The sequence below is a fragment of the Parasteatoda tepidariorum genome, chromosome X1, assembly GCF_043381705.1.
Source record: "Parasteatoda tepidariorum isolate YZ-2023 chromosome X1, CAS_Ptep_4.0, whole genome shotgun sequence".
Taxonomy (NCBI): domain Eukaryota; kingdom Metazoa; phylum Arthropoda; class Arachnida; order Araneae; family Theridiidae; genus Parasteatoda; species Parasteatoda tepidariorum.
The window spans coordinates 78,815,777-78,841,398 of record NC_092214.1 but is presented as its reverse complement, the minus strand read 5'-3'; the positions used below and the strand labels follow the sequence as shown (position 1 = coordinate 78,841,398).

At 29.0% G+C, this 25,622-nt stretch overlaps 1 protein-coding gene across 1 annotated transcript in view; it reads left to right on the top strand.

Annotated features, from left to right (window-relative positions):
• The window catches only part of LOC107446984 (glycine receptor subunit alpha-2), a 53,505-nt gene that overhangs the window by 9,596 nt on the left and 18,287 nt on the right, over positions 1 to 25,622 (top strand). The window contains exons 2-3 of the mRNA XM_071187284.1: positions 12,087 to 12,172; positions 21,845 to 21,916. Coding sequence (XP_071043385.1) covers positions 21,861 to 21,916 — 56 coding nt within the window. The 5' untranslated portion in view covers positions 12,087 to 12,172; positions 21,845 to 21,860. The remainder of the gene's footprint in view (positions 1 to 12,086; positions 12,173 to 21,844; positions 21,917 to 25,622) is intronic.

Genomic DNA, 25,622 nt, shown 5'->3' with positions numbered 1-25,622 from the left:
ATACCCAATCGCGACATACTTTGAAAAGATACAGATAATAAAAGTACCAGACCGCCGGAAATTAAAAACTTAATAAATTCAGATAGATAATTGCATTGGCGTTTGCAATAAAATGTTTTTGACCAAGAATGAGATCGAAAAAATGTTAAAATAAGTAGCCAAAGTTAGTGAAAGATTCCACTTGTAGTGGATGACGCGTTAATATGGCGGTCTGATACTCTAAACCTAGATTAATGGAACATCGGATTTCAAACACTCAAAAATCGAAAAATTGGCCACCCGAAGCCCGGAAAAGACTCACCAGGAATGCCTTGTGGGATTACTTGTTGAATTTAATTAACTTCCGGGTGAAAAAATGGATATTTATTTCTTTTAGAAGATGTTTTTGAGGACTCCATAGGAGATGTTGTTTCGTTGGTGGGGATCTAGATCAGCTTTTCCCCATGGGTATACTGTCATACAAATCTTTATGGTTACCATTGGCCTATGGTATACTGCCATACAAATTTCTATGGTTGCCATAGAAGAATGGTGACGTGCCATATAAATGCCATACAGGTCTCTATGGTTACCATTGGCCTATGGCATCTTGCCATACAAATTTCTATGGTAGCCATAGGCTTATGGGGTTGTGCTGTACAAATCTCTATGGTAACCATAGGCGCTTGGTATCTTGCCATACAAATTTCTATGGCAGCCATAGATTACCATAGGCTTCTCTATGGCAAATTTTCCTAAGGGAGTACGCCATGTTTGCACTATTTATCAAAATTACTACACTATATATTGCAATCTTTCTTTGAAAATTCACGTAAATCTTCCACGTCATTTATATCTGTTAGCATATTTTGAGATAGTTTAAAAGAATAAAATTTCAAGAGGTAGCGTACCCAATCAACAACCGGCTCTGACGCAGCTCTGAACTGTGACTTCGCTTCGTAGAATTTTAGTACCTAAAATTATCTGCTAAATCTGAGTATGTTGTTTTCCCCCGTAAGTTGTTATACTGGTATATCCAAGTCAAAATTCTTGAAGGTCCCATCAAAAATTTCTGATAGTTTATATTGGTTCAGTGCGATTCATGGTTTGCAGTTCCCCGCGTTGCATCCTTTGATTCAGTCAGCCCGATCTTTTCCAACCCTTCTCTTCCCAGATTGGGACCAATCTTTTTTCCTTTTGCCTTTAGGAGCTCGGGTGTTCATTTCTTTTTGTCTTCCACTTTAACAATAAAATATTTTATAATATATCTCCTAGTTCAGGTAATGTTTGTTTTTTTATTTTTTATTTATGATGTCAAGCAAATTTATAGATTACATGCAATGAATGATGTAATCCATGTCCCATGGATTACAGTGTATGATTCATTTTGGAGTCTAGGGTCTGCACTAAGCCACACAGAAGTTTGGACCTTTTAAATCAATTGTTTCAGCAGGAATGGGATAAATTAAAGGTTTGCAACCCATTGCTAAAAATAAAAGCGCAATAATTGCAAAATTTCAAAAGGCGGTCATATTGAAATCAATTCAATTTATTTATTTGTAAAAGTTTACTCTTATTATTATTTGTTATACTTTGTTAATCTATTTATCTTTAATAAGCTACATTAAAAGTTTTGTATCCGGAGATTTTTACAATACCCTGTATTTTCTTTTGATACTTTGAAATTTGGTTGTAGTTACGTTTTTGAGATATGTTCTTAGCACTTAATAGAATGAAAACCCATCCAGTAGTACAAAAGTTGTGATAAATTTTTTTAAAGAAATAATTCAATTAAAGTAGGTAATGTTATAACAGTGAAAAGCAGTATTCCGAAAAACGTGTTTGAAATTAATGTCGATGAAAAAGGAGAACTATCTTACGAATACTGCCTTAAAAATTACAGATTTACCCAACTAATTTTGGATGTCAATAATATTTAAGAGAGCTCGAAAATAAATTAAGGATTTAAAGAAAACGGCTATATTTTTGAATTATCTCTTGAACAAATTTTTAACCAGGGTTAACATTTCGTCCGGGAAAAACCTATTATTTCCTGGACATGGGAGAAAAGTGGGGGGAAATGGAAGAAATAGGAAAAACGAACGAAATGGTAGGAACTAAAATTGACTAATACAGTTGCTTAATGATAGCTAATGAATGAACTGTTCTAATATAAAACAAGTAAAATTTAATCTGAAACAAAAATTTAAAGTTGTTGACATTTTTTTCTTCAAAAATAACTATTTTATATTATTTATTTTAAGTTTGAACAGAATTTTAAAAACTACATAACAAATTTTAATAATTTATTTTAAATTTTGATTTTCCTAAATAAATATGATCACTCACATCTAGATAAATATATTTATATCTATATTAATTATGTGTACTCATATTCTTTTCATTTTTTGTATATTCTATTTAAGATAGAATTATTTGAAAAATAAAAAAAGCATTACTTGGTAAAATTATTACTTTAATTGTCGGTTAAATATTTTTTTTGCAAATTTTATTAAAAGTAATGAATTTTTTTAGGAAATTTAGGGAGCAATTTTGTTTTTAATTATTTATCTTTTTTTTGAAAAAAAAGCTGATTTATTTAACAATAAAATAAAATACGAAACAGTTTTCTCCTTCAATTTATAATATTAGTAAATAATGTAAAGCAATCAAAATGTAAAAATAAAAAAAAACTCTAAACAACATCATTCATATTTTTTAAGACTCACACGTTTTTACTATTTAAAATAAATTATTATAAAGCTATTATTTTAAATGAATCTTGTAAGTTTTGACATGATTAACTTAAATATTAAATATGCTTTAAAGTTGTTTACCACTTAAACAATTCTTTATAAATTTTATAAATTATTGATTTAAAAAGGAAAATTCAGTAATTTTTGTATAAAAATTTATTGTTAAAAATTCTTAAGTTTATTTTATAAATTATAATTAACTTATAATTTTATGATTAGGTATGTTAAATACAATTTGTATTGAAATATTTATCGATAATTACCTTTAGCATAAATATTATACTTTTTTTATGTGAAACAATGAAAGAAATTACAATACTCTTAATTTCTCAAGAATTTCTTTAAATTTATTTTTCTTTCCAGTGTTAGCTTTTTTATTTTCACTTAATTAAAGATGATTTATTAAATGACTTGGAAAAATACTATTATTTAAACTAAATTGCTATCATAAACTGGTTTATATTTTAATTTATTACTGATTTCTTCATTATAAAAGTTTCTTCTATTCTTCCTTTTGGGTTTAAATAAATCTATTTCCTCTGATGCTGTTTTTCCACGATTGTGTAAAAAATTTAACATCTCAAACACATGAAAAAATTTTCTTTTAAGTTGCTCATTATGATTTGAGAAATCCACTTCAAATAATCTAAATAATTTGGATTAACAATAAGTTAAACTAAAAATAATGCATACAAACACTTTCTCTGAATAAATATAAATCGCGTCAATTGGGGATGACACAAAACAAATAGAATGGAGCACCGATTATCCGGACGAAATCCGAATAATTGTACAAATTTAAAAAACTGGCGATGTGATTGCTTTTAAGTAACTTTTTTCTTCACACTTTTACCAGGTTTAGAATTTGCAATTCCAGTAGTTTGTTATTGTAGCATATTACAATTGGCATATTTAAAAGTTTTTATTTTTTAAAATAATATTAGAAACTTATGTTTTTTTATGTTTAGAAACTACTTGCCATCCACATTGAAACAGGTGCGTAACGAATTTTGTTACTTTTTGAGGTTACCATGGGAGAAAAGAATTTTTTTTTCCTTTTCAGATATTCTGAATCTGAAAATAAAAGAGCATTTTCGCTAAAAAAAATTTTTTTTAGAGAAGGTGAGAAATATACATGGTGTTTGAACGCTTTGGATAATTGGACAGTCTGGTAAATCAGCATTCGGTTTACCGATGCTTTTTTAAGTAGGTATTTAATTTTTAGTATTTAACTTTTACTGCAAGTTTTAAGTATTTAACTTTTACTATTAAAATATGAAGAAAAAAAAATATTTAACTGCATTTGAACTGTCTATATTAGAGCTGTAGAGTCGGGAGTTGAAATGTTCGACCCAGACTTATAGACTTTTAAAACTTTTCAGCGCATTATCGAAAAATACTAATATTATTACTAATTAAAATTTTTATTAATTAGTAAAAATATTATATATAAAAGAAAAGATTAGAGTCATAGGTATTTTATATTATATATAACAAAACAGTTGAAGTAATAAGTTTCTTTCATGTTTTAACAATAAAAGTTATGAACAGTAGAGCGTCGATTATCCGAACTTCCAATGCCAATTGTCCAATTATCCACATAGTTCAAGGACAATGTATTTTCCTAAAATTATTCCAGTAAATATATTATGGTATATTTTTCTCGGGTTTGAACAACCTTCCATGGACGAGAGGTTGACCGGGAGCCACACCAATACCGCCCATTTAATTGTATTCTATTTTGAAGGCATGTTTAAATACGTTTAAATTACTCATTTATCACAAAAGCCAGCCATAGCCTGCCGAACAAAGGCCTTCCTATTTTTAGCTTCCAGTTTTTCACCTTCAAGGTGGTTAGATCTTTGTTGGTATCGTCCAATCATTTCTTTTTCGGTTTTCCTCTTGGTTACGAGCTCAAAGGTCTCCAATTTGAAAGTTTTTTTTATAATTAAACCTTTAAATGTGCCCGACCATGGATTCGATAAATCGAATAAATAAAATTTTATCAAAATTATTAAATCAAAACAATCTAATATATAAGTAATCTAAAATATAAACAATCAACATCCCCTTCTGTGGAACGCTGTAAAATTATCAAACATTGACCGGCCAGTGGTGATAAAAAGGTTGGGGAGCACTGCTTTAGACCATATTTTGGAATTTAGGAAACTATCACAAATGATGTATTTAACCCATGTGCACACCATTCTTATTATTTTTTCAAATGAGCTACATAAATTTGCATTTGAAATTTACGTATGATACTTTTTCAATAGTTCAGTTCAATAAAAGCTCAAAAACATTCAAATGGGATAAATTTACTTCGTGATAAGTAATAATTTACACAATATTCATTTGAGTAGTACTTTTGTTCGTATACTAGTTATAAATATTTGTTTGAATAATTTTCGTAAAATTAAAAACATCGTTTCTACATTTAACCAACCGGAATCGGAGTCGAGCAAATTTTTTCGACTCCGACTCTGCTGACTTGGTCTACATCCCCCATAGACATTTGACGGGTTTTTTTCCCTTTGACTTGATGTTTCGCATTAATCTTGAATTATCGCTTTGCCAATTTGTTCGTCTTCACGTCATTAAACGATTGTCAACGAAAAATCAATGTCACCGATTTTTCAACGCTAAAGTAATACTAGTTTTATGATAGAAGTTTTCTATGATAGTTGTTATTTATCTTTATAGTACTTAGTTTTCTATGATAGAAGGTTTCATAACGAGCTATGGCGTTTGAAACCACATATTTTGACAGCTGACAAACATAACGAAAGCTAAATTCTTTCCTCAATTTTTAAATAAAAAAATTTAAGAAGTAAATATGTTTAAGATTTTGTTGTTGATTTAACTTAATCGCAAAAAGTAATAATGAGATTTTATTTATTTATTTTAATTTAAATAATTCTGAAATCAAACTCATAAATTAAAATTACTAATTTTGAATAATTATTAAAATTTACGGATCTTTCTGAATTAAAAGAGAGAAGTTCACTTCAAATTTAAAAAAAAAAAAAAACATTCTGAAATTAATCATTAACAATAATAAACTATTATTAATTAATTATTTATTAATTATACATAAATTATTCCTTAGTTATTTATCAGTTATTTGTTAATTATTAATAATAAATTAAAAATTAATAATAATTTTAATTTATTATTAATAATAATACTATTAAATTATATATATATATATATTTTTTAAAAAAATTTTATTTACAATTTTTATATGCTTTATTACTTTTTCTAAGGTTTAAAACCCCTTTCAGTTGTGTACCATGTTAATGGCAGGATTAGTTTTTGCCAGGGGCGTAAAAACGATTAAAGTAATAGAGTAGTTTTTCTTAATTTTCTTTCTTTTTATGATAGAAGGAAAGCAAAAATAGTATTAACTAAATAATAATTTCAACAAAATAAGAAGTACTATTAACAAAATAATATTATAAATATTTATTTGTAATTTTTCACTATGATAAATTAATAATGATCGATCATCGGTAAGCCTTTAGTTATAAGATTTAAAAATTTTTACACCAAGTTATACAAAATTTAAACTTTGAACAAAATCAGTTAAGAAGTCATCAAGAAATTAAATTTTTAATAATGACTTTTTCACTTTTTGAATCACGCAAACTGATGAACTATTTCAAATTTTTAGTGCTGGCGTTGAAATTACATAATTTACTAAATAAAATAATTTTTATTTCTATATAGCAAATTTTTTTCTGCCATTTTAAAATAAAGAAAATAATTATAAAGCCTTTCTTTAACGAAATTTTCTTTATGTAAATGAGTTTTATTGTTTTATATTAAAAGCCTGTGATTCGCGCTCAATTGGTTTTAGAGATATAGGGAAAAAGACAAAAATCAAAATGATATTAAGCGGTATGAAGCGAGTGTTATCTTTCTTATTTTTTTTATTATTACTAACGTTATTAACTTTTTTGGGTTGAAAATAAACTGTATATTAAATAAATATTCCAGATTTAATCACTTTGACGTAATAAATACTTTAATTATTCTTTCTAATGTCAGATGTTATAAAGATTTTTTTTTCTTTGCTTAAACATTAATGGGTATTTAAGGGCGAAAAATTTCAATACTATTATGCCTACCGGTTTCAAAAATTTAGTTTTGCGAAAACTTTATTTTTCCATTTGAAAACAATTTCCAAAGGATCTCAATTCAAATGTTTTATTACCATTGTCGAAAAAAAAAAAAAAAAAAAAAAACTTGGGAGAAATATTCTTTAATATTACATAAATTTTTAAAAAAAATAAAGTTCTTTTCTTTTTTTTAATATTAAGTTCTAATGTAACTTCTTAAGTAAGAAAAAAATGGGTATCATATCAAAGTTTCACGAATCACTATAAGTTGCTTTTAGCAAATGTGAGATGGTCAAAGTCAATTCAAAGTCAGTTTTTTTTTTTTAGATGTGGATGGATCACTTAGAGTTTTATAACAGAAATAAACTGGTTTTATTGATACAAATTAAATCTATATTATGATTGCCCTTGATACTCATTCATCAGAATTTGATAACCATTTTCTTAAAATTTTATTTCATTTGCTATTAATTTATTTTATTTCTTAATTTTATATTAATTACATCTATGTTATGATTGTCCTTGATACTAAATCATCAGAATTTGATAATCATTTCTTATTGTATTTACTTCTTTTTTATTACTTAAATATAAATTTTTCGACGGTTACTGTATATGTGACAAGTATGCAAGATATATATATATATATATATATATATATATATNATATATATATAGATAGATATATATATATATAGATAGATAGATAGATATAAATCTGTGATTTCGGAAAGCTCAGTGTTTGAATAGATTTCTGTATTTAAATAAAATCTAATGTACTTTGAAAAAATATTCTTTACGAGTTTTTATTTTTATTTTTATAGTCAGTATATTGATAGCTAAGAAATATAACTGCTAATGAAATTAGTACTTTTTTATAACAAATTATTCCTTAATTGTAGAAGAATAAAAATATTCTAATAGCCTCTAACAGCTGGTTCTAAGGTTCTTTTATTTTCTTTTTCTATTATTTTATTATAAATAAAAGACCACACGCTTTAAAAAACATCGACTTATAACTAAAATTGGGAAAGGAGTGGGAAGTAGTCATTTTGTTAAAGGCACGTAATGGGCTTGTTACACTACTGCTTAGTTTAATTTTAAAAACTTTTAATATAATCAAAGCTAGGAGCTGCGGTGCGAAGAGGAAAGAGCGCTGGCCTCCCAATGAGGTGGCTCGGGTTCAAGTCCCAGCGATTCTGCTCGGTACGAATTTTGCACCCGGTTCGTACCGACGACAGTGCTGATGCAAAATATCCTCAGTGGTAGACGGATCATTGGGTAGAATCCTCATGCCGTCGGGCTAACAGCGAAAGGATTTCGTAGTTTTTCTCTCCATTTAACGCAAATGCGGGTTAGTTGCATCAACAAAAAAAATAATAATAATAATTTTCCATGAAAATTAATTTTTGCCAATACTAGATCCAGGAGTTCACTGCACTTCTGGATTGGATTCAAAATTACAAGGCTACGGAGTTGAACATCGGTAGATGTAAGTTCAAAACTGGTTCTTAAATTGAATAAAATTCCCTTTACTTAAATTGAATAAAAACTTAACTTATATTGAATAAACTTATATTAAATAAACTTATATTGAATAAACTTATATTGAATAAAACTATATTGAATAAATTTCCCTTTGATAGAAAATAATGCGATTTTTTACTTTTATCGAGCGTTAGTTCACATAATAAAAAATATTTATTTACATGCATTTCTTATTAAAATATTTTTGTAAGGTAAAATATAAATATCCAAGTTGTATTAAGTATTTCATGTTTTGAAATTGATCAGCATTTCGATTTTAATAAAATAATTTTAGCTAATTTAGAATTTTTTTTCTTTGTTAGTTATTTTTCTCAAGTTAAATTTATAAGATCCTAGATGGCAGCACTAAGAGATAAAAATTTTTTCACTTCATAACACTCAGATCACTTTAATAAAATAAGTTTTAGGATTTTTCTTTGGAGTTATATTTATAAGATGTCAGATGGCAACACTAACAGTACATTTACCTCAAAAACACATTTTAGTGAAATAATTTTATTTCTTCAAAAAGAAAAAAGAAAAAAAAGTTCAATATTCCTAAGAGATGCTTCTCTATTGAAAAAAAAAACTCCTCTATCAGGAATTTCAATAAAACTTTAAAAAATCCAATAAATAGATTTTATAGTTAATTATTATGGACATAAGATAACTTATTAAAAATATAAATAACATTAGTTAGAAGTTAAAAACAGTTAAATAATGTAAAAAGCAGTAAAATAATGCACGAAAATCAATAAAATAACAAGAGGACATGGAGCGGACATCTGAAATAATATTGTGTTGTTTATCAGCCAAAATTTTTTATGAATAGCTAAACACAGCTGATACAAAGTTTTTACGGTGAAAAAGTTTGCTTTTTTAATTGCCTCTCGAGATTATTTTCATCGTTTCAAATAATAGCGACATACAGCTAAATAAAAATCTTTTTCAGAAAATTCGCTTTTTATTTACTTTTTTAATTAACTGATAATGAGCTTAAGTGGGCAAATAACCCCTCAAGATTGATTATGGAGCTGTTGTGAACATGCCCATATTAGGCTTTCAATGATAATTATGAGGGGTAATTAATTACTTAGGGTATTTTATATTTACTATATTATATAGTATTGCAAGAGATTTAATTTGTTATAATAGTGTCATTCTGCATATTTTAATCGTGAAACAAAATCTACTAGACTAAAGCAAAGATATTTATGTGTTATAAAACTGTCCAAAACGTAACTTGAATCGAACTTTTTACCTTTCATTTAATTTTTGACATTAATTAAAAACTTTAGCGAACAAGGGTAAATCCAATTATATTTTGAAGAACACAATTGCGCACAAAAAAAATTTAAATAAAATTTTCTTTGTGTGAAATCTCTTAAATTCTAGGTATCAGAGTAAATTAATGTTAATTTTACTTTTTGCGTATTTCGTTAATATTTCCCGCTTAAAAAAATTCTGGCGAAATTACCATACTTTTATAGTAATTAAACCAAAATTTACGGTATTTAAATAATTTGTTTTGTACTTTATTGTTCGTTATGATAAGGGTTTATCGGAAATTCTGATTTTAAAAATTATAGCTTTTACTACCATAAATTTAGTAAAAATACAAAACTGAAAAGAAAATGTAACAGAAAAAATGATTTTCACGCATGGCTCTAAAGAATCTCGATAAAATTATCGAGCTATTCTTCAGAACTATCATTCTTTTTACCATTTATTTGGTAATTTTAATATTTTGATGTCCATGCCTTTTACCAAATAGACCTTACAGTCTATTTGGTATAGAAAATTCTATGTTTTATTTTAATGTTAGGTTGGAGTTATTTAGGGGTTTCTAATGTCTTTCTCAATTAAATTTTCAACCTTTTTTAAGATACTAAACTCGGCTAGATTAATATATACTGTCCATTTTATGCATCTTTTATATCGGTAGTTGGATTTATTTATTTATTCAAATGCATGTGTGATTTTTATTTTTAAATACAAAGAATGGCTTAAAAATCCTTTTCAATTTAAAAACAGATAGCATAAGTTTGTGAAAGACAACGCGAATGGGCATTCAGTATTATAGTTGTGCAAAAATATTAAGATTATATGGCTTAAAAATCCTTTTCAATTTGAAAACAGATAGCATAAGTTTGTGACAGACAGCGATGGGCATCCAGTATTATAGTGGTATTCGATCCCACTGCGTCCATGATTCAGAACGGGTAGAGAAATACCGAATGTTGAGATTTATTGCAAATTGAACAACCAATCATCATTGGGTTCTCCGTAGTTCAGGCGAAGCTCAACTTTGCATAAAAGTGTGCATATGTATGAGTAACATATAGCAATAAGCAAAGAAATATTAATAGATAGATAAATCCGTGGTTGCGGCGTAATTCAAATCCTCCACGATTCCACTACAAATGCGTCCCACAATGGACTGATCGTTAAGACACGGTTTCCAGCAGATCACCGAAGTCAAGCATCACTGGCTGCGGTTAGTGTGCGGGTGAGTGACCACTTGGAATAGTCTGCGTAGGGACAGAGGGTGTGGGGTCCTCGTTAAACTGCTCTACCGTAAAGTGCTCGACTTCGCGTGCAGGTCGTCGGGCTACCGAAGCGCCATCCCCTCTGCAGAGGATCAATATTGTGATGGCATCATCCCCAGAGATGTTTCCCAAACCGTTGCCAATAGCCCATTGTGCAGCGACGTAAAACAACTGCAACAAGTGGGTATTATTTTATAATTCTAAGGATTGGTTGCGAGAATATGTATGTATTTAATTTTAAGGATTGGTTGCACTAATTGTGGCATGAATGTTCTCTGACATAAGAATGAAAAAAAATAACCGACCAAAACCAAGCATTTACTAAATAATTTTTTTTTATCAATCCAAACACTTTAGCGCTATCTAAAATTATACTAGTACTGTCAAAATTACCAATTCTAAAATTACCAAATTTACTACGAAACAGCATATATTACAGCAAAACAGCAACTTTACCAAAAGCCATTATCAACGACACGAGCAATGCATGGTACTTTTTGATGTTCCCATAGAGCCGGAAAACACGGTAAATTTTACCACATCTGGAAGTTTTTACCATATTTTTTTCTTCTCAGAGCTGAAACTAATCAATAACATCATTATTAAACTTTATCGATAATTCTTTGCAATAAATAATTTGCTATTATTTTTCCTTTTTAAATCTCATGGTGATGGAAAAAATGTCTGGATAATGGAAAGCCTAAAATATACAAATCTTAAAAAAATTAGAATCTATGCTACATTCGAAACTAAATGTGACATAATTCAAACGCTAATTTAAAAGAAAAATGATAGAAAAACTGTCGAGAAATTTTTAAAATTTCGCTACTTTGTGGGTCCTTTTATTCAGAAAATATTCGGCAGATTTCTTTCAACTTTTTGATTTTCTTATTTTAAATTATACCGATTAAAACTAAGTAAAAAATGTTCCTGCTTTTCAACAAATTTACAAATTACTGTTGCCACAGCAACTTGTTTTTAAACTTCTTTTTGTTATTTATTCGTTTTTTTTAATGCTTATAGCACATTTTAATTTTGTATGTTATATTATTATAAATTAATTATGGTATTTTATGTTTTTATATTAAGTCACTGCATTTTTTTGATTGTCGCTATATGTATTTTTTTCATGAAACATGTTACTTTCTTTACAGCCCAATAGCAAACGTAAGCTGAAGCGCTTTTTTACTTATACGTGTGAAAGCTCCAACAAAATGAGAGGAGAGAGGAAAGAATGATGGTAATAAATTTTTAAAATATTAATTTTGATTTTTGTACTTCTAAATGAGTGACAATGCTGATGAGCAGATTTAATAAAAAGAAATAATAAATATATACAGAATCAATATCGCATATCAAGAAAGAAAAAAATAAACAATTATCAGCAGAACCAGAAATGCCCTTATTCTTTATTAAAACTTATTCGCGTCATTTGATTCTGGGGTATAATCAATATACAGTCCCTGGCCATATTTTTAGACGTACTATAAGATTCTATGTAAAATTATAATTATCAAGTGATACTATACAGCTGTATTGTTTTTACTCGAATGAAACCGGTTTGTTTGATTACGCTCCTGTATCAATTGGTTAACATTGCAATGTAATACGTTAAAAATAAATACAAATTAGAAGTACATAAGTATATAAAAAATCTCCTGAATAAAAACCCATTACATGTTTGCTTAAATATAAAAGTATTTCATATAAACTCTTGCAAATCATGTAATTATTAAAAAATTACAGTGCTTCTAATAATTTCATCTAATTATTATAATATACTAATATAATGCTTGATATAATAAATACTCTATATAATATATCGTCTAATTTATCTTATCGTCAAATCATATATCGCCTAATTTAACCAATTAATACACTAACGTAAACAAGTGCAAACCGGTTTTAGTAGGGTAACTGTATAGCCTCGCCTGATAATTATGATTTTACGTAGAATCTTATGGTGCGTCTAATAATTGGACCTGGGTATTCTGGTATTATAGTCATTAGGAGTAGATTAAATTTCTGTTTTTTCCTTAGTTAGTTTACATGAATTAATTAAACCGTTTATAAAAACCAGTGTTGGCTCCTGAGAAGGAGAATCTTTGTACTTTTCTAGGCCACCTGGTAGGACATCCTTGGTTGCAATAATAAGTTGTATGCAAAGATGTATAAGCATCATACTTGCAAAAATATGTTTGCATCATTGGTTGCAAAAATACGTGTAAAAATATGATGCAAAGGTATACACGCATCATAGAAAGGATGTTTGCATTGATGTATTTACTTCAGCATAAAAATAGATTTTGCTGATATAAATCTTCTTTATTTTCATTTGCTAATGATTTCTTTTCTCTTTAATTTTAAAATAAGATTTTTTATTTTATTTGTGTAAAATACCAATTGAAAATTTGTTTATCACTAGAATTTGAGTCACTTATTATTCATTTACAAACATATGAAATTACGAATACGTTACTTTTCGCTCGCGCAATAAAACGCTCTAAAATGAAAATTAATTTTATAGAATCCTTTATTAGTCATTCACTTTCACGTCTTTATACGATCGAAGAAAAGGAGGAGGTATCCCCAAATGAGAATTAAGAAAAATATTACCGTGCTATGCAAAAATATTTTACTTAAAAATTATTTATAAAATATCCCATCATAGTTGGCTCCCTTTTGAAAAAGGTCTGGGCATATCTTCGACAATAACGCTTACCCCAACAAATATTTTTTTTAAATATTTTCTAATTCGTGAGACAAATGAGCCGCTCAGAAGCCAATGCGGTTAAGTCCATTTTTTGATATTTTCTGATTTTTGGAAATTTTGATGAAATAAATAATAATCTTCTAAGTTATTAAAGGATTAACTCGTTGGTTACTTTTTTCTAGGTTAGACAGCCCTTTTTTTAATAGCTTCTGAATATATTGTACAATAATTTCAGAAGCCATTGTGAATAAGTCCACTTTTTATATGTATTTTTTTACATAAATTTCTTATCTTTTTCAGCTGCCAAAAGGTATAAGTCCTAAAATTTTCAAGATGCTGTCATTATTTCAATAAATACTTACGTTTTTATTTAGACATCCTGTACATATCTTGTTTTTTTGCAGAGTTTACACCTCGAAAAAAGACTTTATACACTTTTCTAATTAAATTATTAAACCAAGAATTTTAAAAACTAATGTATCAGAAAACATTAATTTTCTCAATTTCTGTGTTTTGGACTTAACCGCATTGGCTTCTGAGCGACTCAAATAATCTCTCGAATATCAAATACTTACTATTGTAGTGTCAATAAAAATTTATAAAGTATTATCTTTAATGCTCGTCACATAAACATGTCAAAAATGGAGTAGAAAATTTTGCGTATTCGGAGACACAACTTAATATTTAAAAGCATTCCCGCAACAGCCAAGCAAGGGAGCTATAGAGGTTAAGGCTCCTCAATTTTGGGATCAACGACGTGATTGTCCGCACATGCCGCCTTTACTTACTGACAAGCTGGTACCCATTGATCTGAAGCTGAGTGAGCTTCAAGCCGCCACTGGGAATCAAACCATAGTTCTTCACAATGATAGTTCAGTGCATTAACCAATAAGCCATAGAGGCTCAGGAAGCGAAGCAAAAAGCTATCGATAGCTATTGAAATACTATTGAGGAAATCGGGAATAAAACAGTTAAATCTGCTTGATTGCCGAGGAAAACAAGGAGAAGTTGAAAAGCGATTATTAAAAATATCTTCAAACTTCATCAAGCAATATGAATGCCTTTGATTTTTTTTCCTATCCGCTTTCTGCGTTACTAAATCGACAGATTTCAATTTGTTTTTCTTATTTAAATATTAATTTGTGATCTCTAATAATGCATACTTTTTAAATCAAAAAATACTTTTTAACCAGACCTTTCAAACCGGAAGATAACAGAAAAAGATGGTTTAACTTGACAGCGATGAAACGGTAATTGTATTAACTCCTGATAATAATAAAAAAAAATTATACTCATGGAAGCCAATTGCATTGATGTTAAATGTTAAAAGTTTTGTTCTTCCAAAATAGAAAACAGCAAATTAAAAAAGTTTTACTTGAGATAGATAAAAAAGATATCAATATTTACTTCCGATTGATAAAAATATTTTTATATAGATGAAATTAGTTAAATTGTTTTCACACATACTCCGTTCTCTTATTGGAAAATTGAAAACATCTTGAGACCTAACTGGGCTTAAAAACCTATCTATTGGTAGTGAAAAAGTAGTTGTTGTGTAAGCAGATTGATAAAAATATTTTTATATCGTTGAAGTCAGTTAAATTGTTCTTACATACTCCGTTCTCCTATTGAAAAATTGAAAGCATCTTAAAACCTAGCTGGGCTTACGGACCTATCTGTTGGTAGTGAAAAAGTTGTTGTTTTATAAGCAGTTCCTATATTTATATGGGGCATTAGAATGCCCATAAGCTTAAAAAACATTTTTTTTTAAAAAGTAAATAAATTTAATTGAATTTAATTAACTTCAGTATTATTACATTATTAGTATAGTTAATATTTTTAGTTCAGTTATAGTTAACTGAGAATGAGAAATACGAGAAGTTTCATTATAAGAAATCTGAATTTTAAATTAAAATTAGCTGTAAAACTTTCGTTGCGAAAATTGTTGTCAAATGTCAGGCTATAAAAATACGTATTGTTATTTATTTACAAAATTTTTTTAAAACATACTTTTAAAATTGAACTTTTCTACTAAGAAAAGATATTGTGTCCATTGAAATACTCTAAAAAATATCCTAATTGTTACATGTTTTAAATATTGATTCTTCAATTTCTTTCTTTCTTGATGAATCAATGTGTGAGAGAAGAAAATTATATTTGATCTTCTAGATCAGCAAATAATTTTGAGTAAAAAAGAAGGAAGAAATATACAACCTCAGCGCACTGATATCGATTTCTTCTCTCTTACTTGAATCAGATGTTATTTCTTTGAATAGAAATTTTTGTTGAGATAATTTAAGCTCACTTGGTAGAATTTCTTATTAATCATTTATTCATTAATTAATCATTTTAATGTTTAATTATACTCAATTCTTAATTATACACAATGCTTAACTATACATAATTCAATGAACGCACTTTAACGGTTAATAGAATATGATATAGAAAACAGATGCCCCAGAACATGAAAATAAATGACACAAAAGTCGGTTATTGACGGAAATAGTGTTTTTAACCCAGGCATTAGAGGACTAGAAAAATTGAGTTTTTATCTTTTGTTTATGTATATATTTTTTAGAAATGTTGATTACAAATCCGTATTTTGCAAGCAAATTTTCTGACACACGCACATACAGCCACACCCAGAAAGCATGTAACCTTATGCTTCTTTTTATTGTCACGGAAAACGTTTGTACTAAAAACCTTTTTTCAATAAAGCAAAAATATTGCAAACCTCTCATTCTAAAAAGATTAAAAATTATTTTTAAAGCTTTTTTAAAAAGTTTTGTGACTTAGGTCCATAATGACGTCTTAGCTACCGTCACGCTAGAGATTAGTTCATTAAAATTTCGCTGAGCATACAAGACGTTGCGAAAAGAAAGCTTACCCAGATTTAAGATTATTTTCGTCTAGCTTTCTTCCGCTCGAAAACCCTAAGACAACCTCGATTTAAGGTTTTCAAAGATTTTGGATTTGGGTAATATGCTTAGAATAGAGCAGATTGTCACAGATCTAAAGATTAAAAGGTTTAAGATTAAAAGTTTTACACGTAAAAGCAGCACAAAAACATTTTTAGGTATACATTAAAAGGTTTTTGCTGAGTGAAAATAAACCTTATTTTGCTATCTGGGAAATCTATGTATATATTTCAGAAGAAACGCCTTTTTTTTAAATACGGCAATAAACTAAGTGGGAATGTTATTATTACAATGAAATTTCTGAGGTCTAATCGAAAACTAGAAAAAAGTTACTACAAAATTTGTACTATCATTTTGATGCTGCGGATTCGAATCCCACTCAGGGCATGGATGTTTGTTGACCTCTGTTGTGTGTGAATGTGGCCCACCCTATGAACGAGTATCAGTACGTCACTTGTTGCGTTGTACTGTGGAAGTACGCGGGTAACGTTGCTCGCCTCCGTCACTTTGGTTACAAGGTACTCACCAGGTAAAGCAAAATGAGCTACACCTCCGGCATTTTCCAAGGCAAAGAACGATAAACTCAGTGCTTGTCGTTATTAAGAAAGTAGAAAAAAATGATAGGATAATATATCAAAGAATTACTAGAATGAAAAAAACATGACTACAATACATAAATGAATACTTGATCTTAATATTAGCTCAGTACTTCAATGGAAAAACAGAGGAGAATAATTAATAAATACTTAAATTTCATTAAAATTTCTCTTGCGTGATCTTTTAAGATGAAATCAAAATATTTTCATCACTTTGGAGTAATACTTTTTCACCGAATAATCATAGTTTTTCCTAAACTTTCTCTAAGACTGTATTTTTTATGATATTTTTCACTTTTTGCTTATTTTTTCAATTTTTACATAATTTCACTTTGAAATAACACTCATGGGTGTCTTCTGATCCACATCTTTAAAATACCTCTATCCATACATGGGAACGTTACTTATTAAGAGTAACGAGTAAAAGTACAAGCACAAACAAAACAGTAACGATTTTTAAGTACAATTTGAAGAAATTGAAAATTCAAAGTAACTTTAAATTTCATTAAGAAACTGTTAGGAAGAACCTAACATTTTAATGCATTCAATTTTATTTTAAATGTAAAAAATTTAAAAATGCATGAAAATAGTAAAAAATTTTTTGAAAGTGTGAACTCTAAAAATATCAAGAAATCAAACGAAATTCAATGTTTGTATAGAAAATGGAGTTTTAGTTTATGTTAATTTTAAAGTTACCAAATGTTTAAAAATCTTGTTTTTACTTTCGGAAACAGTAGTAATGATTTAAATTTTTGAATAAATTTGATAAACATCATAATGTTTGTTTAAAGAAATAAGTAAGTAAATAAAAATTTGTATTCATTTACAGCAATTCACATGAAATTCATTTAAATTATAAATTATCTCTCGTTTTCATAAACGTTAAAAAAATTATCTTAAAATTGTATAATTAATGACAAGTTTTCAAATTGCGATATAGATATGCCATAATGAATGCACTCTAATCAAAAATTGAACACAAACGTTATATTGTCAAATTTAATGATATGATGTTCAAATTTAATGTCTATATGGTTAAATTCGAAAAGAATTTTTTTTTCTTTTTACAAAATCAATAATAGTGATAAAACTGTAAGTTTTTTTAATGCATATGATATTTAATTTAAAATACGATATTTCACACTTTCTTAATTTTTTCGAATATAAACTTTCAAAAAATTTCAGAAAAAAGTAATGATTTTCTTCAACATTCTCGTTGCAAATACTTGTACTTTTTTGCCAAAAAGCAGCGAAAAAACAAGTATAAGAACAAAATTTAAAAAGTAAAGAAGTACAAGTAAAAGTACGTATTTTTTACTTTTATTTTTGTTACAAGTAACGAAGGTAAAGTATTGCCATCCAGGCCTCTAAAATCTTGAGGGAAGTTTTCTCTTACCCCCTTAGAAGTATCAGAATTTACTCAAAATTTTGTATATTTTTAATCTTTTCTTTTTCAATTCCTATGCAAACAAGGTTTGAAGTGTTAGTTTTTCCCCACTATGTCATGTTTCCGCTAAAATTATGTTTTGTTAAAATTTTTAAGCAATTAGACTCAATATGACTCTGACATTTCGATGTGAATGAAGAGTTTACACAAAATTAAAAAATATTCTAACAAAGTAAAAGAATGGAATGAAAAACAAACTTTAACATGACAAGTTTAGTATTACCTTTTTCTAATAATCAAATCCTAAATTTCCTCTTCGATCATTTGACATTTAGACTTATTTTTTAGGGTGAGTTTCTAACAGTTATTAAGTTCGATTTCTCTTTCTAAACTTTGTAGAGAATCCTTCTCTATCCTTTCTAGGTCATCTTAGTCCTTTATTTTTGTTCTGTAATAATAGGTTCCACTGACTCCTGCCTTTATTTGGACATTAAAAAAATATCTTCAAAAAAAGTATGAACAAGCTTTAGTGGCCAGCAAATAAATGGCAGACGAGGCGGTGCATTGGATCTCCCTTGCGACTGAAAATCCCTGATCCAGATTTGTCAGTAGCCATTTAAGAGGTTTTATTCAGAAGGTTTTCCCGGTCAGAATTTAATATACATAGGAAGATGCTTCCCCAACTCAATTTTTCAATCCTTTTAAAGACCATTTTGGCATTTTTTTTTAAATAAAGAAAAAACATGATTTTTTATTTTTTCTAAATTCAAGAAACAAATTTTAAATGAAAATAAAGTTTGCATCATAATTACGACCCACTACAGCCAAGAGGAAAATCTCCAAGTAAAAGAGAGTGATTCGTCAAAGATCGTTGGATTGTAAACTTGTTCCCTGGACCACGGTTATATGCAAAAACAAAATTTTTTTCAGGATTTTTTCCCGTTAAAGATTTTTTCTCTGAATGCGGATTCCTGTTCACCACTACAAAGAATATAAATATTAAAACGAAAATCATAAAAGAAACATAATTTATGCATAGCACCCTCAAAAAATAAAACCGTCTCTTATTTTTTTCAGGTAACGTTAGTTTTTGAGCTTTATTGCTTGTACTGATAAAACGTATTGTAAACTATGTCTGACAAGTTTGATTAAGTGATAAAAAAAAAACAGAAAAAATGAAAATATTGGGAAACTCATAGAGGTAAAAAAAAGATACAATTTGAAACTAATCTCTTTTTGATTCAAGACTATTTAAAAACATCGTATTAGCCATGTATCTGACAACATGAGTTAAAAATTATGCAAGAATTAATTATCATGCAGTTCCATGAGCATTATTTGCTTCTGTTCCTAATAAAATATTATGTTTAAAACACTATTCTTGCTCCGTTTCACTCATTACCAAATTTTCTGGGGCCTCCCTGGCCGAGCGGTATCGTCGGTCCAAACGCTCTGTTAAGCGTGGAGGTAGCGGGTTCGAATCCCGCCGTAACCTTGGATGTATTCTTCGTGATGTCTTTCTCTGAATTGTTCTATCTGTATTTTCTACTTGACAATGACTTATAAGCCTATATTGAGCACACAAGTCAGCAAATGTATGTAATTTCAATAAAAACCAAATTTTCTGCCACTTATCGTCTACGCAGAGAATGTTTACTTATTTTTGATGACAAAGAGGGAGGACATTAAAATCCCTTTATTTTCAAAATTTTCTTGAAAGGCAAAATTTCAATATGAACAAAAAATTCCACATAGAAAAATTTCAAATGTGGCATAAAAGTTGAAATCGGGGAAAGAAAAAATTGGAAAAAATGTCTTCGAAGAGGTTTATAGGTCAAGAGTTATAAGCAAAAAAAACGCAAGTAATGATTTCGAAAGAATATTTTACAAAAAAAAAGAACTTTATAAAATGAATAAAAACGTAAAATTAGTTTTATGTAAGGTTACATCTTTTAATTTGAATTAATCCCATAGCACAGTGGGCCAGAAGACCATGATCTTTGGCCAAAAGTCAAAATTAAATTTTCAACTAAAATATGTGTAGGCAGTTTCAATATCGCCCAAATTAAGTATTCATAATCATTCCAAACATTATAATTTACTTTTTGGACCGACAAGAATACAATGTACTGAAAAATATGTCTTATCATTTGACATTTTACAATGTTTGAATCACTTTCGAAACCTATCTCCAAAAAGTTCCACGAGGTAATTAGCTAAACTTTTTTTTATTGTCTTCCTTGATGTTTCTTCTTTTGAAAAAACCTGCCCTATTTTGCCCATATGGCAGAGGTGGACTAAATATACCGGAAAACAAAAATTATGTTTTTTTTTTAATGTTTTCGCGTTATTTTGTAATTAATTCGCGTTATTTTGTAATATTACTTCGAAAAAATAATTTGCTTTTCATTTTTAATATAAAATTACGAAAATTATTATATTTTCATTGTTATATTTAATTATTTAAGCGCACTATATTATTTTTATTTTATTTTTGCTCGCCATATTTCAGCCGCCATTTTTTTTTTTTGGAATTTTTAGTATATTTCAAAATTTTAACTATGAATTCAATTTACCTGCACATAAAAACACCCAAATTTTGAAACAAATTTTATCGAAGTACTAAATTTGGCTACGAAACCTTGCATGCTGGCCCACTGTGCATAGATAGATTACAACAGTAAATGTCAAAGTTAGAGCAAAAACCTGGAGTGAAAACTGTTGCACCTTTCGTACGTAAGCAAAGTAGGGGGTTTGTTATTTGCTTATTTATGTGACAAGGAGAGAGGGAAAAACAAAATTACTAAAAATATGCTTACGTAATATTTGAGGCAATTAATTTTATGGACATGAATTTGATTTAAGGAAAGTTAAACAAAAGCATTTTTTTCTTCAAATTCCAGGCTACAAACTGACTTTTGCAGGAGAGCTTCATTTTATGTAGTTCATCCAAGCCTCATAATATGGTTTCCTGGATGAATCAAGATTATGGTTAAATATTTCTCTTGTCAGGTTTATATGGTTACTACTCACTAGTTTCTGAACTCCCGGGTTTGTGGTTGTGTGACGTGGGCGATGCTGCTCCACCGCCGTGGCTACGTCACAGGTGCCCACTGGGTAACGAGAAGAGAGTTCTCGCACTCCTGGCGAATGGGACAATACATCCCCATTAAAAAAAAAATTTTTTTTTTCTGAACGCATTACACAACTTTCCCAAAGAACTTGACATAGAAATGTTTTTGATTTATGAATGCATGTATTTGAATAACTAAAATGTGTTTTTTTTCTTAAATTTTAGTTCCTAATCTAATTTAATGGTGGGGATGAGTGGAATCCTTCAATTGCTTTTCATTCTTGGATTCCTTCAAAAGTGAGTTGCTCTAAATATAGCTTTCAATGATGTTGTAAAATCCTATTTTAGCTTCAATAAGTTATAGCTACCTAATAAAATGAATGAAATGATCTTGTAAAGTTATTTTTCTTAATATATATGGTGAAGTCAAACTTTTGTTGTTTAACCCACTGATGAAGTGATTTCCAAGAAGTGTTTCGCAGAAACCTAGGGGTTCCAATGACACAAAGATTCCAAGAGTTAGGATTATGATATGCAAAATCCTATAATAAAAACGCAACACGAACATCATTCCCGTTAAGTTACAGGTTTTTGTAGTTCATTTACGTCATACTAGAGCTGAGCAATGGGCTCTTGGCGACGGTCTGGGAAACATCCCTGAAGATGATCCGAAGACATACCATCACAATTTTGATTCTCTGCAGAGGGGATGACTCCCTTGCTTTGGTAGCCCGACGACTTGCATGCGAAGTCGAGCACTTTGCGGTAGAACAGTTTAACAAGGACCCATACCGCACACCCTCGGTCCCTACGCAGACTGATCCAAGTGATCACCCACCCGCACACTGACCGCAGTCAGTGATGCCTGACTTCGGTGTTCCACTGGGAATCGCGTCTTTACGATCAGTCCACTGCGGTACAGTCTGTGAGTGAGAACCATATACAGTGACCACCAGTTTTCATAATTAGCCGCTTATTGTCATTAAATTTCTGAAAACGAAATCAGTTATATATGATAGTGAAATTTACAAGAAGTGTCATGAGAATCATGATCGTTGAATCAAAATAAATTGGTAATTTTGTGTCATTTGTTTTTATGAAATTTTCTGTTCTCAGGTGGTGTATAAAAATACCATTCGTTTAAATGACTCATTATTTTTCATAACTCTTCTGGGGAGATCTGATTTGTAAGAATGCAGAAAATTTAGGTCGGGAGAAAAAGGGGTCCTACGTAAATAATAAGTGATGAATTTCTCTGGGGTAAACAGTTCCTTCACTGTTACTAATATTCACTTTTATTAACACTGAAGCGATTTTAATTTGTTTTTAAAATACTTTCCTTATAACTTTAACTAAGAGTTTTGATTGAAAGTTAAACTTTGAAATTTTATGCAAATTTGCTTTAATGAATTGCCGAAAAAATGGACAACCCTCAATTACTTTTGTTCTAATGATCAGATCTTGACGTAATCTTAATGGTTCAAGAGGGTGACCTCGAATATGCAAATTTGAAATGCAGACGATATTTTAATTTACGAAGTAGGACACAAGACGTACTTTCTTTGAATAAATATACCTTTTTTCCACGGATTCGGATTTCTAATCCCCAAAATATAAGGGAGAAGTTTCGTCGGGAGAGCGATCCAAAGTTTTGACCCCTGAATGTTAATTTTACTTTTTGCGTATTTCACCATATCTCGAGAACTTTTTAATGAATTAAAAAAATTTTGCACACAATTATAAAAATCATTTGTCCAAAAATAATTCTATACAAAAAATAAATTTTAAAAGTTCTCATTATTTTTTATTATTTTATTTAATAATAGACGGGAAAATTTTGAATTGTACGGTATGCAATTTTTTACATCATTTTGAAAAATGTAATTTTACGTGACAAAATACAAAATTTGAACAAAATCGGTTGAATAGTTTCTGAGAAATCGAGTTTTAAGATAAGACTTCTTTAAAATTTGATTTCTCAGGAAATTTTCAACCGATTTCGCTCAAATTTTGAATTTTAACTTGCAAAATTACATACTTTAAAATAATGTAAAGCATCGTATATCTTACAATTCAAAATTTTTTCGACCATTGCTAAATAAAACAATAAAAAAATGATATTGAATTCGCTAAAAAAGTTCTAGAGATATAGCAAAATATGCAAAAAGTCAAATTAACATTAAGGTGTATAAACTTTAGATCGCTCTCCTGACCTAATTATGGGGACCATATTTTTCTGATTGTGGCTACCACCTTTATTTTGGGGATCAGAAATCTATATCTTTCAAAAAAAAAGTATGTTTATTAAGAGGAAGTCTATTTTTGTGTCTGATTTTGTAATTTGATCTCAAATATGTTAATTAATTAGTGCAGGCGATATTAATGCTCTAATTAATTATCACATTTGAGGTCACCCCCTTTAACCATCAAAGTTGAGTCTTAGAATGTAAAGATCCGATCATTAGACTAAAAGTCATTTAAGGTGATCCCTTTGTTTCTTGTGCACTGTACACTGTAAAATATTTTGAGGAATTCAGCGCCCAAAATGGTTGCGACCACTTTACGACAAAAGTTGTAGTGAAACGCCATACATTACTTTTGAATCTAGATGTTTCGTTACATCAAGGATGTTCTTTTTAGGGCCGGGACAGCCTGGTCGGTAGGGTGCTGGGCCCAAGTCCAAGAGGTCGTGGGTTCGATCCTCGCCGGCCGAAGACTCCCCGTGTAGTAAATGGTGACTGATGCACGTTAAATCTGTCGAGTCTCAAAGTCCTCCATGTTCCCACAACAAATCAATACCTCTGGGGGTACTGATCCAGGAGTTTCCTTGTCTTCTGGATTGGTTCAAAATTACAAGGCTACGGAGTTGAACATTAGTAGTCTTAAACTCATAAAATGGGGTCGGCTGTTCAACGACGGTTATAAAATAAAATATAAAAAGGATGTTCTTTTACATTACTTGGTATAAAGTAGCCATTTTTGTTCTTTAGTAACACTAAAATTTATAACTTAAGTACGATATGATACACTTAAGAATCAGTAGTTATTTTTACTAAGCAAAAATCATAAATTATGATGCTATTGTATACTATTTCATCAAATAAAATTAATTTGTAATAGAATTTGAAATATAATATGAATTTGAATAATATGAATTTGAAATACAGAATAATATGAATATGAATAATATGAATTCACAGAATAATATGAATTAATTCACAATATATAATTAATTAATTCACAATATATAATTAATTTAATTAATAACTTTTAATTCACAGAATAATATGAATTTGAAATAGGCTTAACAAAACCTTCAATCGGTTTTGTTAAGCCCAGTTCGTTAAATAGGCCTAGTTAAATATTAAAAAATCATTTAATATAATTAACAGATACATGTTAGTCTTCTTATGAGAATATAATCAAACTAAAAAACATGCATGCCATTAAAAACCACTTACGAAATGTTTAGCATCGTGCGGAGCGAAATTAAACTTTCACATTCTCGGGCTCCAGTTGTAAACAAAAACTATTGATAATTTCGGTTTTCAATCTGATCGTCTGGAGACGAAATTGGTGAAAATTTAGGAACCAGTCATTTATTGAAATCAAGACCTTCAGATCCCAATGCGATCTCTTTAAAGAGCAGGTACTGTATATTGAAAAAGTATCAAATAAGTAAACGGATCATCCATAATAACTTTTGATCTAATGATATGATTTCCATGTTCTAGGACTCAATCGTAATGATCTGAGAAATCAACCTCAAATATGTTAATTAAAAAGGGCAGACGATATTTTAAGTTGCGAAATAAGATACAAAAACATGCTTTTTCTGAATATTTATGTCTTTTATTCGCAGAATTCGGATTTTTGACCCCCAAAATGTAGGTGGTAGCCGCAATCTTAGAAATATAGTTTGGTCACACAATGGTTTGACTAGGAGTGCGGTCCAAAGTTTTCACCCCTTAATGCTAGTTTAATTTTTTGCGTATTTTGCTAT